The sequence below is a fragment of the Osmerus mordax genome, chromosome 3 (genome assembly GCF_038355195.1).
Source record: "Osmerus mordax isolate fOsmMor3 chromosome 3, fOsmMor3.pri, whole genome shotgun sequence".
NCBI lineage: Eukaryota > Metazoa > Chordata > Actinopteri > Osmeriformes > Osmeridae > Osmerus > Osmerus mordax.
Window position 1 is genome coordinate 579,258 of NC_090052.1, and position 16,613 is coordinate 595,870.

General features: G+C 50.0%; 2 protein-coding genes across 4 annotated transcripts in view; both read right to left on the reverse strand.

Moving 5' to 3' along the window:
• LOC136939273 (small ribosomal subunit protein uS2-like) overlaps positions 1 to 16,613 on the reverse strand; it is a 31,945-nt gene that overhangs the window by 14,741 nt on the left and 591 nt on the right. For 2 of the 3 annotated variants that reach the window (XM_067232029.1, XM_067232031.1), the window contains exons 2-8: positions 16,377 to 16,536; positions 16,124 to 16,242; positions 14,254 to 14,499; positions 13,367 to 13,495; positions 13,054 to 13,213; positions 12,700 to 12,756; positions 12,174 to 12,325 (exon numbers count right to left, since the gene is read on the reverse strand). In XM_067232029.1, coding sequence (XP_067088130.1) covers positions 12,231 to 12,325; positions 12,700 to 12,756; positions 13,054 to 13,213; positions 13,367 to 13,495; positions 14,254 to 14,499; positions 16,124 to 16,242; positions 16,377 to 16,509 — 939 coding nt within the window. In that variant the 5' untranslated portion in view covers positions 16,510 to 16,536 and the 3' untranslated portion in view covers positions 12,174 to 12,230. Of the gene's footprint in view, positions 1 to 12,173; positions 12,326 to 12,699; positions 12,757 to 13,029; positions 13,214 to 13,366; positions 13,496 to 14,253; positions 14,500 to 16,123; positions 16,243 to 16,376; positions 16,537 to 16,613 lie in introns of those variants that run through there. The other variant, XM_067232035.1, reaches the window with a different exon arrangement.
• On the reverse strand, positions 224 to 10,662 carry LOC136939465 (intraflagellar transport protein 56-like). The gene is made up of 16 exons (XM_067232108.1): positions 10,633 to 10,662; positions 10,072 to 10,186; positions 9,894 to 9,943; positions 9,560 to 9,705; positions 8,891 to 9,062; positions 8,442 to 8,516; positions 7,894 to 7,996; positions 7,463 to 7,518; positions 6,807 to 6,860; positions 6,199 to 6,262; positions 5,997 to 6,085; positions 5,586 to 5,669; positions 3,017 to 3,086; positions 2,125 to 2,231; positions 1,765 to 1,898; positions 224 to 657 (listed from the first exon to the last, which is right to left on the reverse strand). Exons 1-16 carry the CDS (start codon positions 10,645 to 10,647, stop codon positions 546 to 548), a joined length of 1,446 nt encoding a protein of 481 aa, XP_067088209.1. The 5' UTR covers positions 10,648 to 10,662; the 3' UTR covers positions 224 to 545.

Here is a 16,613-nt window from a genome sequence, read left to right on the forward strand (position 1 = left end):
GAAAGGGCGATTGTTCTACAGCACGCGGGTGTTCTGACGGGACAACTGGTCTCCCCTCGGTCGCTGTTCCTCTCTGGTCTGAGGAAATAAACACAAACATTCACAATCGTAAACTATGAACCTATAATATAAACCATCGTCTTAACTTGCACTGACACAGACAATCGTAGAGAAGTTTAACGAATATGCTTCATACAATTCATATATTTATTTCAACAGGCACATATGTACAGATTGAAAACGCCAGTACAAGGAACATTAACGCAGTAAATGTTTTTTATAAAACTCAAAATAACAATGAAGCAATAAAGAGATGCATAGGTGACTGACCACTGGGTCACTTGAAAACGCTTTACAGAGAAGGTCAAAGGGCACTTAGGGGAGTGGACCTGCATGAGAACCTGCCGACATCAGCCTGTCTCAGACTGAGAGGCCGGCTTGTCTCCTGGGCGAGGAGTGATGACATCACAGAGAGACCCTGTTGTCCTTGGCCCACTTGCGGAGGATCCTGATGATGTATTCCACCTGGGCGAGGAGTGATGACATCACAGAGAGACCCTGTTGTCCTTGGCCCACTTGCGGAGGATCCTGATGATGTATTCCACCTGGGGGTTTCCTGAGTTCATCAGCAGCGGCACCACCTCCCGCAGGGTCTCCCTGCACACGCACGCACACACAGACACACACACACACAGACACACACGCACAGACACACACGCACGCACACACACACAGACACACACACACGCACACACACGCACACACAGACACACACAGACACACGCACACACAGACACACGCACGCACACACAGACACACGCACGCACACACAGACACACACACGCACGCACACACAGACACACGCACGCACACACAAACACACGCACACACATACACACACACGCACACACAGACACGCACGCACACACAGACACACACGCACGCACACACAGACACACACACGCACGCACACACAGACACACACACACGCACACAGACATGCACGCACACACACTAATGTTACTACAGGCTGCAGGTGATGTTATTAGAGGCTGCAGGTGATGTTACTAGAGGCTGCAGGTGATGTTACTACAGGCTGCAGGTGATGTTACTACAGGCTGCAGGTGATGTTACTAGAGGCTGCAGGTGATGTTACTACAGGCTGCAGGTGATGTTACTACAGGCTGCAGGTGATGTTATTAGAGGCTGCAGGTGATGTTACTACAGGCTGCAGGTGATGTTACTAGAGGCTGCAGGTGATGTTACTAGAGGCTGCAGGTGATGTTACTACAGGCTGCAGGTGATGTTACTACAGGCTGCAGGTGATGTTACTACAGGCTGCTGGTGGGCAGGTGATTTTACTACAGGCTGCTGGTGGGCAGGTGATGTTACTACAGGCTGCTGGTGGGCAGGTGATGTTACTACAGGCTGCAGGTGATTTTACTACAGGCTGCAGGTGGGCAGGTGATGTTACTACAGGCTGCTGGTGGGCAGGTGATGTTACTAAAGGCTGCTGGTGGGCAGGTGATGTTACTACAGGCTGCAGGTGGGCAGGTGATGTTACTACAGGCTGCAGGTGGGCAGGTGATGTTACTACAGGCTGCTGGTGGGCAGGTGATGTTATGACAGGCTGCAGGTGGGCAGGTGATGTTATGACAGGCTGCAGGTGGGCAGGTGATATTATGACAGGCTGCAGGTGGGCAGGTGATGTTACTACAGGCTGCTGGTGGGCAGGTGATGTTATGAGGCTGCAGGTGGGCACACCTGGACTCCCTGCCGGCCAGGATGAGCTGCAGGACGCCCACGCAGGCTCCTCTCTTCCCCTCCCAGTACTCCGGGTTTGGATCCAGACGCTCCAGAACGTCAAACGCCTTCGCAGAGTAGTAAAACTGACCCATCTGGGACACACACAGTAAAACTGACCCATCTGGGACACACACAGTAAAACTGACCCATCTGGGACACACACAGTAAAACTGACCCATCTGGGACACACACAGTAGAACTGAGCTATTGGTACCTTGTAGCAGTGTGATATTAACACCAGCAGAGGAAGGTACCTTGTAGCAGTGTGATATTAACACCAGCAGAGGAAGGTACCTTGTAGCAGTGTGATATTGGTACCTTGTAGCAGTCGTTGGCCATGACCTGCAGGAGGCTGAAAGAGTCGGCTGACGTCTCCATCTTAAGGTACAGCTCCCAGGCCAGGCGAGCCTTCTGGTTCATGATGTCTACACAACACACACACACACCCTGCTGAACACTACACACACCCCCTTCTGAACACTACACACAACATACACCCCCTGCTGAACACTACACACAACATACACCCCCTGCTGAACACTACACACAACATACACCCCCTGCTGAACACTACACACAACATACACCCCCTGCTGAACACTACACACAACATACACCCCCTGCTGAACACTACACAGAACACCCCCCCCCCCTGCTGAACACTACACACAACATACACCCCCTGCTGAACACTACACACAACATACACCCCCTGCTGAACACTACACACAACATACACCCCCCCTGCTGAACACTACACACAACATACACCCCCTGCTGAACACTACACACAACATACACCCCCTGCTGAACACTACACACAACATACACCCCCTGCTGAACACTACACACAACATACACCCCCTGCTGAACACTACACACAACATACACCCCCTGCTGAACACTACACAGAACACCCCCCCCCTGCTGAACACTACACACAACATACACCCCCTGCTGAACACTACACACAACATACACCCCCTGCTGAACACTACACACAACATACACCCCCCCTGCTGAACACTACACACAACATACACCCCCTGCTGAACACTACACACAACATACACCCCCTGCTGAACACTATACACAACATAAACCCCCTGCTGAACACTACACACAACATACACCCCCTGCTGAACACTACACACAACATACACCCCCTGCTGAACACTACACACTACAGGGTAGTTGTGTTAGGACTCACAGCAGCGAGCCAGCCAGCTCAGGTAAACGTAGTCGGTCTTGATCTTATCACTCTGGATCAGCAGGAAGATCTGAACAATCACGAAAATAACAACATTCATTCCAATGTACACTATGCAACACTGCTGTGTACCATGATTTACCACTATGCAATACAGTGTATAAATACTGTGAATTTAGAGGATTACTGTGCAATACTGTGTAGTGTATCACTGTGTACAGGGCTCGCAACTAACTTTTTCCCTCACTGTCCCAGTACCGTCCCGAAGTGCAAAATTAACCCTCCCAAACTGAACTTGACCTGTCCCAAAATGTAAATTCTTGTGTTTTTGCATTTGACATTCTGACTTGGGTCTAGGTTATTTGCAACACTATTTAAGTAATCCATACAGTCGTGGGGCTCAAATCAATGTCTGAATTTCAATGTTCAATTCTTGGTGTGGCTGTGGTTTAAACGTTTCGAAACTTTTTAAAATGTTTTGAAAAAAATATTCTAAAGGTTTGAAAAGAAAGCTTCTAAAGGTTTAAAAAAAAATTGTGCTGTCAGTTAAACACGTTATTAACGGCATTAACGCAAACCAATTTTAACGGCGAACGAAAAAGTTGCCAAATGGTTCCATTGACAAGACCAAATTGATCTGTGTGTTTTGTCGTTGAACTGAGCTATCATCGCAGCACGTCCAGTCTGAAATACCACTTGATGGCCAAGCACACAGCTGATGCGAATTCTCCGTCCCCTCGTCAAAGCCAGGCAATGTTGCAATGTTGTTTTCAATTAAAAAAACATTTGCACTAACCAAGCAATCCAATCCACTTTTCCATGTTGATAAGAGCATTAAAATGAGAAAAAATAATGGGCCAAAAAGAAATCAAGGGATATTTAGAATAGATAAAAATGTGCGCTTAATTGCGATTAATCGGCAGTTTACTATGACATTAATGCGATTAATCGTGATTACATATTTTAATCGTTTGACAGCACACAAAAAAAGCTTCTAAAGGTTTGAAAAAAGTTTTTGAAAAAGGACACTCCTAAACTCTACTGTACTCTGCTCTGCTATAAGTTTCTCTGTTCTCCTCCTCTATCCTCTCCTGTCACTGTGTGTGAAAAAAGTTTCTATAAAGTTTAGAAAGGTTGAACAAACATTTGAGATTTCTTTTTCAAAAATAGGTTTGCATCATTGATGAGTACTTGATGAGGACTCAACTTAACTCTACGGTACTCTATTGCAGGGCTCGCAATTAACTTTTTTCCTCATAGTACCGTTCCAAAGTGCAAAATTAACCGACCCAAACTGAACTATGCTCTGTCTTGCGCATCGTCAAACTTGACATTACTCTATTGAAAGTGATTGAACGGCCAATAACTGGAACCACACACATGGCTAATATAAGACGAAAAAACATATCGCTATTGTATTTTAAGGCCGAAATGTTTTGATATCGGTGTGTATCTACATATTCAAGTACAATGTTGTGACAACGTTTTTTATTTGTATTAGGTCTACATCCACATTTTCGTGAAATTCCTGATCAGTGTCACTGTCAGAGCTAGCCAGTCAATATGGGTCTCTTTGGTTAGCTAGGTAGCTCAGTATTTGTCATTACCTGTATGAATTGACATGATGGTCTACAGGGATCGTCATGTCGGCAATGGCTGTGGTCATGGTCGTATGCAGGGTTTGAAAAATACAGAGGTCCAAAAACTATGTTTTCTAGTGGGTAGGAATTAATGTTAGCTGGTAGCTAGTTCACTCATGATGGACGGCCACGCGACAGCGCATCGCAACCAGCCCATAACACAACAAAGCAGAGCTCGTAATGTGAATAAATTGTTCATAGTTTATGGAATTTTAAGCAAGAGCTAAATGTGATGATATGTTTAACCCATGTTTCACCCACTTGTGTTTAAATGTGTTGAACCACTGGTGTATGCATTTTATATTGTTATGGTCTATCGTTCCGCAGTCATCCCAAAGTGTGTTGAAGTGTCCCAGAAATCTAGTCTGTGCTGAACTGTCCCAGACATCTTTTTCATCGTTCCCGGGACGACGGGACAACGTTAATTTCGAGCCCTGGCCGTGTAGTATTGTGTGGTAGTGTGTAGTATTGTGTGGTAGTGTGTAGTATTGTGTGGTAGTGTGTAGTATTGTGTAGTATAGTGTAGTATTGTGTGGTATTGTGTAGTATTGTGTGGTAGTGTGTAGTATTGTGTAGTATAGCGTAGTATAGTGTAGTATTGTGTGGTAGTGTGTAGTATTGTGTGGTAGTGTGTAGTATTGTGTAGTATAGGGTAGTATAGTGTAGTATTGTGTGGTAGTGTGTAGTATTGTGTAGTATAGCGTAGTATAGTGTAGTATTGTGTGGTAGTGTGTAGTATTGTGTAGTATAGTGTAGTATTGTGTGGTAGTGTGTAGTATTGTGTGGTAGTGTGTAGTATTGTGTAGTATAGTGTAGTATTGTGTGGTAGTGTGTAGTATTGTGTAGTATAGCGTAGTATAGTGTAGTATTGTGTGGTAGTGTGTAGTATTGTGTAGTATAGCGTAATACAATGCAGCACTATGTAATACCTCCTCTGCCTCTCGGTAGTTGCCCACCGCAGCCTTGGCCTGGGCATAGTTGAAGTTGAAGGTGTCGTCATTGTAGAAGTAACTCTGATAGGATAGACAGGTCAAAAGGTCAGGGGTAGGGGGGAGAGACAGGTCAGGGGTAGGGGGGAGAGACAGGTCAAAAGGTCAGGGGTAGGGGGGAAACACAGGTTAGGGGTAGAGACAGGTCAGAGGTCAAGAGTAGGGAAAGGTCAGGGTTAGGGACAGGGTAGGGGTCAAGGGTAGGGACAGGTCAGGGGACATGTCAGGGGTAGGGACAGGTCAGGGGTCATTGGTAGGGACAGGTCAGGGGTCAAGGGTAGGGACAGGTCAGGGGTAGGGACAGGTCAAGGGTAGGGACAGGTCAGGGGTCAGGTGTTGTGGCGTGCTGACCTTGACAGAGTTGAGGTAAATGAGGACGTCCTCAAACTGACGCAGCAGGAAGAAGCAGGAGGCCATGCACTGTCTGCCTGGGATGGTGTCTGCAGCACAACCCCAGGTTAGTAAACTAGCCCCTTTAACCCCTCCAGGTTAGTCAGCTAGCTAATTAACCATGTGTTGGCTGGTTCTATGCTGGCTAGCTAGTGGGACTCACCACATTCACTGGCAGAACCGCCGACCAGCTGGAAGAACTGCTGTGCTATCTTCATGTGGTCCCTCTGCAGGACAGAGACAGGGTCGGTGTTGGGCCCTGCTGCTAAACCAGCAGCTCTCTATGGAGTCTCCATTTAGGAATCTGTTACTTATCAATATATGAAATAATGCCTGAACGACTGCCAAGTGTGTGCAGCATCACACAAAGCCAATGGTTTTACTTCTCCTCTCCACCCTCCTCTCAGTCCCCCCCCTCCTCTCAGTCCCCCCCTCCTCTCAGTTCCCCCCCCCTCCTCTCAGTCCCCCCCCCCCTCCTCTCAGTCCCCCCTTCCTCTCAGTCCCCCCTCCTCCTCTCAGTCCCCCCCCCTCCTCTCAGTCCCGCCCTCCTCCTCTCAGTCCCCCCTCCTCTCAGTCCCCCCCTCCTCCTCTCAGTCCCCCCTCCTCCTCTCAGTCCCCCCCTCCTCCTCTCAGCCCCCCCTCCTCCTCTCAGTCCCCCCTCCTCCTCTCAGTCCCCCCCTCCTCCTCTCAGTCCCCCTCCTCCTCTCAGTCCCCCCTCCTCTCAGTCCCCCCCCTCTCCTCCTCGTACTCCCCCCCCAGACAGCCACTCACAGAGCAGAGCTCCTGGCCCAGGGCAGCATTCACCACCCCCTTCAGGATGTACTCCTGTGGAGAGAGAAGCACAGTCAGGCTCCACGCCTCTAGTCTCCAGGGGGCGCTCTGCTAACCCTGCTCTGGCCCTGACAGGGACACACACACTTACTGTACGCTGGTGTACATTTAGACTAACATTGCTCTGAACCTGAGAAAGAGAGAGGGAAGGAGGGAGGGATGGATGAAGGAAGAGAGGGAGGAAGAGATGTGGGGAGGAGGGGAGAGGTTAATATCACAGCTCACTGCATTCTACCAACTCACAAAAGCTACACTGATCCTGACGGAGAAAACGAGGAGATGGGGATGAGGGGGATGGAGAGAGGAGGAGAGAGGGGAGGAGAAAAGGAGAGACTGGAGGAGAAAGGATGGAAGGAGGAAAAAAGAAGAGGAGGAGAGGAGACAGAGAGGAAGAGGAGAAGAAAAGATAGGAGGAGGAGAGAGGAAAAGAGAGGAGAGGGAAGGAGAGAGATAGGAGGAGGAGAGATGAAGAGAGGAGAGGAGAAGAGAAGAGAGAGGAGAGTGAGATAGGAGGAGAGGAGGAGAAAGAGAAGGAGAGAGAAAGGAGGAGAGAGGAAGAAAGAAGGAGAGAGAGAGAAGAGGAGAGAGGCGTTTACCTGAGGTGTACTTGGCTCCAGGTCTTTGATCAGGTTGTAGGAGTCCTGGACATCATCTGCAACACACAGACATGTGACTCTCTACTCTACACACACACACACACACACACACACACACACACACAAGGATACGCACACAAGTGTGTATGTATTTAACCTGTTTACTCAATAAAAACGTTTGGTGTTCACCAACGAGTGTTACCGAGGGAGACCGTAGCGACAGTGACGGCCCAGAGACCTGCTCACCTTGGCGGAGGTAGTATATGACCAGAGACCTGCTCACCTTGGCGGAGGTAGTATATGACCAGAGACCTGCTCACCTTGGCGGAGGTAGTAGATGACCAGAGACCTGCTCACCTTGGCGGAGGTAGTAGATGACCAGAGACCTGCTCACCTTGGCGGAGGTAGTATATGACCAGAGACCTGCTCACCTTGGCGGAGGTAGTATATGACCAGGTTGAGACGGGCCTCTGGGATGACGTCGATGAGGGCGGGCAGGGCTTGCAGCGCTCCCTCCCCTCCCCGGAACACCACCTGGTATAGGATCAAATATTGATGATATGATATGTGATCAGTTATATCTGATAAATATCTAAGATAAATAATTTATGATATAATCAATAGATATGGTATCATTTGGATCCACATTTGATTTTTTACATTTTAAAGTTATTTGTTGCTTCTTGATGTATGCTTTAAAGCTGGGTTCTCCAATCCTGGTCCTCGAGGGCCGCTGTCCTGCATGTTTTAGATGTTTCTCTGCTCCAGCACACCTGATTCAAATGAATGGTCATTACCCGGCTTCCACAGAGCTTGATAACGACCCATTCATTTGAAACAGGTGTGCTGGAGCAGGGAAACATCTAAAACATGCAGGACAGCGGCCCCCGAGGACCAAGATTGGAGAACCCTGTTTTAAAGGTTTGATAAGTGTGTATGTGTGTGTATGTGTGTGTGCGTGTGTGTGTGAGAGTCTCACCAGGTTGTGTTTGATGAGCTCCTTGGCAAACTCAAAGGAGCAGGAAGAGATGTCTATCAGGTTCTTTAGCTCAGCCTGGGAGAGAGAGAACACAGAGATGGAGAGACAACACAGAGATGGAGAGACAACACAGAGATGGAGAGACAACACAGAGATGGAGACACAACACAGAGATGGAGAGACAACACAGAGAGATGGAGAGACAACACAGAGATGGAGAGACAACACAGAGAGATGTAGAGACAACACAGAGATGGAGAAATAAAGCTCCTGTTCTGCTGTGTTTGCTGGGCCACGTTAGACCCTTGCAGTTGTGTCTGGGTGTGTGTTGTGTCTGGGTGTGTGTTGTGTCTGGGTGTGTGTTGTGTCTGGGTGTGTGTTGTGTCTGGGTGTGTGTTGTGTCTGGGTGTGTGTTGTGTCTGGGTGTGTGTTGTGTCTGGGTGACTAACCTCTGCTGCCTTGCCGTTGAACAGCCTGAAGTGGTTGCAGGCCTTGAGGTTGAGGGCGATGGTGGAGTCTGGAAGGTTCTGCAGGTAGACGGCCAGCACTTCCTGGGACACATCATAGTAGTCCAGCTTGTAGTAGCACAGAGCGACGTACACATTCAGCGCCAAGAAGTCCCTGCAGAGAGACCAGCTTACTGTTAGCCCTGAGAGACCAGCCCTGAGAGGACAGCCCTGAGAGACCAGCCTTGAGAGACTAGCCCTGAGAGACCAGCCCTGAGAGAGACCAGCCCTGAGAGACCAGCCCTGAGAGACCAGTCCTGAGAGAGACCAGCCCTGAGAGACCAGCCCTGAGAAAGACCAGTCCTGGGAGACCAGCCCTGAGAAAGACCAGCCCTGAGAGACCAGACCTGAGAGAGACTAGCCCTGAGAGACCAGCTCTGAGAGAGACCATCCCTGAGAGAGACTAGCCCTGAGAGAGACCATCCCGAGAGAGACTAGCCCTGAGAGACCAGCCCTGAGAGAGACCAGCCCGAGAGAGACTAGCCTTGAGACCAGCATTGAGAGAGACCAGGATGGATGTGTGTGTAGTATGTGTGTGCGTGTGCGTGTGTGCGTGCAAGCGTGTGTGTAGTATGTGTGTGTGCATGTGTGCGCGTGTGTGTGTGTGCATGCCTGTTCTGCAGCAGGATGCGTTTGTAGATGTCGATGGCCTCCTGGTAGTGGGAGCGCATGTAGTGGATGGAGGCCAGACTGAGCTGGTCTTCACTCACATCCTGCAGCCTCTGGTGGAACCCCATCAACTGCTTCTCTTCACTGAACTGAGTGGGGGAGAGGGGGGGGGAGAGGAGGGGGAGGAGAGGAGGGAGAGGAGGATGAGGGGGGGAGGGGGAGGAGAGGAGGGGGAGGGTAGTGAAAGAAGAAGGAAGAGAAAAAGTGAGGAAGAGGAGGAAGAGAGGGGGATTTAACAACAGTACTCATGACCTCTCCAGCAGTGTGGTGGGCTGACCTTGTGAGCCAGGTGGAACAGCAGGCGATTCTGCAGCTGGTCCGCAGGTCCTGTAGGAGACAAGATACATGTCACCACTTTCCTGCTTGTCCACAAGGAAGAATAACACCAAGATACCAACATGTTCCTTTAACAGACACTTTTATCAGATGTACAGGGGGCTGGGGGGGATTTGAACCTTTCAAGGCTGCCTCCTGTGCTTCCTTGTAGAGGCCCAGACAGAAGAGACAGCAGGCCAGGTTCACCCACACCTCCGGTCTGCAGTCAGCCTGTACTGTCAGGATCCTGTACTCCTGGACACAAACACAAGACAGACATTCATTCATTCAGCCAGCCTGTATCAGCCAACCAGCCTGTATCAGCCAACCTGTATCAACCAGCCAACCAGCCTGTATCAGCCAGCCAGCCTGTATCAACCAGCCAGCCTGTATCAACCAGCCAACCAGCCTGTATCAGCCAACCAGCCAGCCTTTATCAGCCAGACAGCTGTATCAGCCAGCCAGCCTGTATCAGCCAGCCAGCCTGTATCAGCCAGGCTGTATCCTACCTCCATGGCCCTGCAGTAGTCACCCAAGTGGAAGGCGCAGTAGCTGAGCCACAGGTCGGCGTCCTCCCCTCGCTCTCCAACATTCCGCTGGAACTGAGCACGTTCACACGAGAGGGCACGTTAACAGCTCGGCACGGACTGCTTGGTTATGTGTGCCGCCAGGTTTACAACGGAATGGTGCCTCAGTTTTACCTCCAGTAGCGTCATGGCGCCGAGGTAGTCCCTCCGAGACAGATAATCTTCCACCAGAGGGGACTTTTTCCCTTTGGTCTTGACGACCGGTACCTCCGCTGCTACCGCGGGCTTCACCCGGGACAATATCTGTTAACACACATGGACACTGGGTGAAGACTATTGCAATTTCGTAGACTGAATCACTGTGTGGGTTGCAGGTCATTCATGTAGCTAATTGATCCACATGTGATGACAGTTAACGGTGTTAAAGCAAGAGATTTGTTGGCAACAGAAAATCAGCCATCTAGCTATTAGTATTAAATGTCTCGGTAAAGAAAAAGTGCCAAGTTTAAAATAGAAAATGATGTGTAACTGTTCGTCTATCTAGCCTAGCTACAGTCCTACTGTACAGTACTGTCCTGTGCTCGACTTGCTAGAACTAGATGGATGGTTAATACTTACCATTGCTAATGCGATCCAGTATCAGTCCCCGTTAACGAACAATATTTCCTTTACTGACAAAACAGTGTTTTTAGACTAACCACTGGATTGCTTGTGCATGTTGTTTTTAATTTAGTAAACTAGGCAGTAGTACAGTACTTAGCAATAGAGCAGTTCAATGTTGTCAGGATGGACGACACGGTTGCCAGGCAACCGTTTGCTCCTCCTCGTCCGGTCGTGCAGAAACTTGAGCGAGTCGTTCCGCTTGCAGTGGCCTTTTTTGCAGACCAAAAAATGTTTTTACTAAACACATTCAGTACCAAAAGTCGATATTTGGCTTCCTCTTTAGTTTAGTGTTGGTTAGCTAACCGTATCCAGCTGTACTAAGATGTGCATGACGCCCTCTACCGTGCTGTTGTGAGGCTACTACGGCGTACAGCCCCTACAATATAATAATTCTCCGCACACGAGAAAATCTGAACGTTTTGGGTGCCATAATTACATTGGCCGGGTTTCCCAGATTCGTTAAGAAGCTCTTAACGCTATGAGCTTCTTAGGAGCGTTCTATGAGCGTTCTAGAGCGTTCTTAGAATGTTCCTAAGAAGCTCTTAACGAATCTGGGAAACCCTGCCATTGACATTTTCTCAAGAACAGTTCCTGGGGACACTGAAAGTAGTGCTGGAAAACAAACTGCTTTAAACTTAACGCTTGTGTATAAATCAGTGCCTTCATTGCACATTTAAACTATGCTGGATGTTTACAGTATTTACATTGTTGCTTTTGTAATGTGTTTTGAGCAATTAACAGCAGGATTTGAACCTGCCACCACTTGATCTGCAGTACTGTTGAGCTATATCCATGCCCTGATCCCATTCAGGATGGCCTGCCTTGCTCAAGAAACTACCTCCCTCCATACCCACCCTAAAATGTGCCCAACTGCACACCAGCCATACTTATATATACTATAATCAGCAGCCTGAACCTTATAATTACAGACTGGCAGGCATCAGGAGTATTTAAACCCACGTTCCACACCAGCACCATGTTCAGGTAGAGTGCACATCGTTCTCCCCTGACAGGTTCACCACGGGAGGCAGAGTAAACGACAGGATCAGAGGTCATTCTGTAAAAAACAGTCTTTATTTGTCTGCAAAGGGACAGAAACTCTACTCCCTCTAGGACCACTCTGCAGCGGCCCCGCCCCACTCGGAGGCCTGGGCAGTCGGGGCGGCGGACCAGTCCTCCGTTGCCGGCTGGGCGCTCCAGTCCTCTGCAATACGGCAAGAACACGCCAGAACATCATCAGACAGGGTAGAACCAGGACAGGGAGAAGGAGGCGGACAGGGGGGAGGGGGCAGACAGGGGGGAGGGGGCAGACAGGGGGGAGGGGGCAGACAGGGAGAAGGGGGCAGACAGGGAGAAGGGGGCAGACAGGGAGAAGGGGGCAGACAGGGAGAAGGGGGCAGACAGGGAGAAGGGGGCAGACAGGGGGGAGGGGGCAGACAGGGGGGAGGGGGCAGACAGGGAGAAGGGGGCAGACAGGGAGAAGGGGGCAGACAGGGAGAAGGGGGCAGACAGGGAGAAGGGGGCAGACAGGGAGAAGGAAAGAGAGTGAAGGGAAGGGGGAGAGAAAACAGATCTCACCAGAGAATCCCTCTGTGGCTCCAGCAGCAGGTTTGGCAGCAGCAGCAGCAGCAGAAACTACAAACACACAAAGTAAACACACCATGTTAACCAACACCACCATGTTAATACAAATACAGCAGTGTTTCTCAACTGGTGGGACAAATGTGGGTTGTGAGGTTAGACCAGTTGAGAAACACTGCAATAGTGTCTCTCCGTTTTGGGGCAAACCAGTGTCCACTACAGATAGTTGTGTTGGCATGGTAATAGTTTAAGGTGCTTCACATGATCAATTCAACACCAGGCTGCATGCATTATGGTCTGTCATTATGGTCTAGCATCCAAACCCACCCCACCCCACCCCCTCCCTCCCACCTGCTGGGAACTGCTGTATTGGCACAGAGGGCACGGCCACACCCTCAGACCAGTCTGCCACCTCTGGTTGGGTGAACTCGGCCGCAGGGGCGGTCCACTCTCCCTGGAACTCCTCCTTCCCAACGGCCTTCTCTGCTGCAGCCTGCTCCTCCTTCTCAATCTGTCAGGACGACAACCAGGGTTACACATCTACTTCCTGTGTACCAGGGAGAACTTCCTGTGTAGTCCCTATGGGTTAAACTGTGTGTGCGTGAGTGTCTCACCTCCCTCAAGAGTGAGTGTGTGTGTCAACTCCTCAGAGTGTGTGTCTCACCTCCTCAGGGTCCCTGTAGAAATACAGGTCAGGCATGACCTCCCAGGGATGCTCCCTGGAGATGGTGCCCCTCATCCTCAACACCTCCCGGGCCAGCATCCACCACATCAGACCCACAGAGTGGTGGCCCTGCACACAACAGATCATCATCCACATCATCAGACCCACAGAGTGGTGGCCCTACACACAACAGATCATCATCCACATCATCAGACCCACAGAGTGGTGGCCCTGCACACAACAGATCATCATCCACATCAGACCCACAGAGTGGTGGCCCTACACACAACAGATCATCATCCACATCAGACCCACAGAGTGGTGGCCCTGCACACAACAGATCATCATCCACGTCAGACCCACAGAGTGGTGGCCCTACACACAACAGATCATCATCCACATCATCAGACCCTGGACACCATTGTGAAAAGGGCAGGAGGCTGCTCCAGGCAGTGTAGTGTAGCAGCGCTCGAAAACATAGCCCCCCTTCACCCACTGGTCAGAGCTGGGGGGGCGGGGCACTGCGTCTCTGTAGCACACATCCTACACCCCGCGCAGCACAGACAGGACCGCGCCGGGCTCTAACGGTGTGCTTACCTTAGGTAACCCAGCAGCTAGCTAACCCAGCAGCTAGCTATCCCTAACCCAGCAGCTAGCCAACCCTAACCCAGCAGCTAGCTATCCCTAACCCAGCAGCTAGCTATCCCTAACCCAGCAGCTAGCCAACCCTAACCCAGCAGCTAGCCAACCCTAACCCAGCAGCTAGCTATCCCTTACCCAGCAGCTAGCTATCCCTAACCAGGCAGCTAGCTAACCCTAACCCAGCAGCTAGCTATCCCTAACCCAGCAGCTAGCTATCCCTAACCCAGCTGGAAGGGCTTCCTGACCTTGTTGTTGCAGGGGATGGCGATGTCCACGTATCTGAGCGGAGAGTCAGTGTTGCACATGGCGATGGTGGGGATGTTGACGTAGGACGCCTCCGTCAGCGGCTGGTGGTCGGCGCGCGGGTCCGTCACGATCAGGAGGCGGGGCTCGCGGAAGGCTGCCTGGATCTGATTGGTGAAGGTGCCGGGCGTGAAGCGGCCGTGGAAGGTGGTGGCGCCGGATGCCGAGGCAAACTTTAGCACAGCCCTCTGGGAAATGGAGGAAGGAGGTAATGTTACTGTAGTCCCAGCCAGACAGGGATGGGGAAAAGTACCTCCACTGCTCTGTACAAGGCCACAGTAGCAAGCAGGAGTCATGTGATTTAAAGTGGAGAAAACTTGTTTTACCGTCAAATTACAACAGTATTATAACAGCATTATAACAGTATTCAACACTTTTGCAGACTTGTCAAAGCCAGGATTGGTGAATTTAGCCGTGTGTGAATTTGAACCATAGGGGTCTATCGTATTGTTGAATAATAACTAAGGGTTAGGGTACCTGCTGTGTTCAGGGTTGTGTGTTCTCTAGCTACCTGTCCTGTGTGTGTGTGTTCTCTATCTACCTGTCCTGTGTGTGTGTTCTCTATCTACCTGTCCTGTGTGTGTGTTCTCTATCTACCTGTCCTGTGTGTGTGTGTTCTCTATCTACCTGTCCTGTGTGTGTGTGTTCTCTAGCTACCTGTCCTGTGTGTGTGTGTTCTCTAGCTACCTGTCCTGTGTGTGTGTGTTCTCTAGCTACCTGTCCTGTGTGTGTGTTCTCTAGCTACCTGTCCTGTGTGTGTGTTCTCTAGCTACCTGTCCTGTGTGTGTGTTCTCTAGCTACCTGTCCTGTGTGTGTGTGTTCTCTATCTACCTGTCCTGTGTGTGTGTGTGTGTTCTCTATCTACCTGTCCTGTGTGTGTGTTCTCTATCTACCTGTCCTGTGTGTGTGTTCTCTAGCTACCTGTCCTGTGTGTGTGTGTGTTCTCTATCTACCTGTCCTGTGTGTGTGTGTGTGTTCTCTATCTACCTGTCCTGTGTGTGTGTTCTCTATCTACCTGTCCTGTGTGTGTGTTCTCTAGCTACCTGTCCTGTGTGTGTGTGTGTGTGTTCTCTAGCTACCTGTCCTGTGTGTGTGTTCTCTAGCTACCTGTCCTGTGTGTGTGTGTGTGTGTTCTCTAGCTACCTGTCCTGTGTGTGTGTTCTCTAGCTACCTGTCCTGTGTGTGTGTTCTCTAGCTACCTGTCCTGTGTGTGTGTTCTCTAGCTACCTGTCCTGTGTGGGTGTGTGTGTGTTCTCTAGTTACCTGTCCTGTGTGTGTGTGTGTGTGTTCTCTAGCTACCTGTCCTGTGTGTGTGTGTGTGTGTGTGTTCTCTAGTTACCTGTCCTGTGTGTGTGTGTGTGTGTGGGTGTGTGTGTGTTCTCTAGTTACCTGTCCTGTGTGTGTGTGTGTGTGTGTGTTCTCTAGCTACCTGTCCTGTGTGTGTGTGTTCTCTATCTACCTGTCCTGTCCTGTGTGTGTGTGTTCTGTAGCTCAGGGGTTCTCAAACCTTCAGGGCCAGGGACCCCTTACAAAGGTGAACATTTTCCAAGGACACCACCATAATCGGAACACCCATTCAGCATACCCTTTCTGTTCTTAACTGGACACAATATGCTTGTTTTATTGGTGCAAATGGTCCCCATCTGTAGATATATTATATTCTTCACTTTTTAATGATACAGCACAATTTTCCAATGTTATAATTTATGACAAATGATTTCGCGGACTCCTTAGCTATGGTTCTCGGACCCCACTTTGAGAACCACTGCTCTAGCTACCTGTCATGTGTGTGCGCGCGCTGTCTCTAGCTACCTGTCCCGTGTTCCTGGAGGAGATGACACAGACGTCAGCAGGGTTCTCGATGGCTACGATGGCCCTGGCCGCCAGCAGCAGCTTCTCCCAGGTCTTCTTTAGGTTGATGATGTGGACACCTGGAGTCAACAAACATGAACATCACCCTCTGGTGCAGACTCCTCCTCAAACCTCAATACCTACACACAAACGGAAAACGTCAGATATGAACCTAGATGGTTTCTACACCACATCTACGTGTCTTGCGCCTCACCGTCGCTCTTGCGCTTGTACACGTAGTGCTCCATCTGGAAGTCGACATTAGTGCCTCCCAGATGCGTCCCCGCCGCGAGGAACTTCAGCACGTCCTCCTCCTTCAGCTGCAGCACGTCCAGACCCCCCGACATCTTCGATCTCTCTCCGTGTTCTTATAGCTGGCGAGGTCATGGGAGACAAAACTGGTCAGCATTTGCTGTTAATTTAAACTAGCTAGGCCTTTGTTCGTTTTTTT

Excerpts from the sequence above, each read along its gene's own strand:
- LOC136939465 (XM_067232108.1), bottom strand. Across the intron at positions 8,517-8,890 it reads TCAACGGCAAGGCAGCAGAG|GCTGAGCTAAAGAACCTGAT; the intron begins GTTAGTCACCCA and ends TCTCTCTCCCAG. Across the intron at positions 658-1,764 it reads CTGGCCGGCAGGGAGTCCAG|GGAGACCCTGCGGGAGGTGG; the intron begins GTGTGCCCACCT and ends GTGCGTGTGCAG.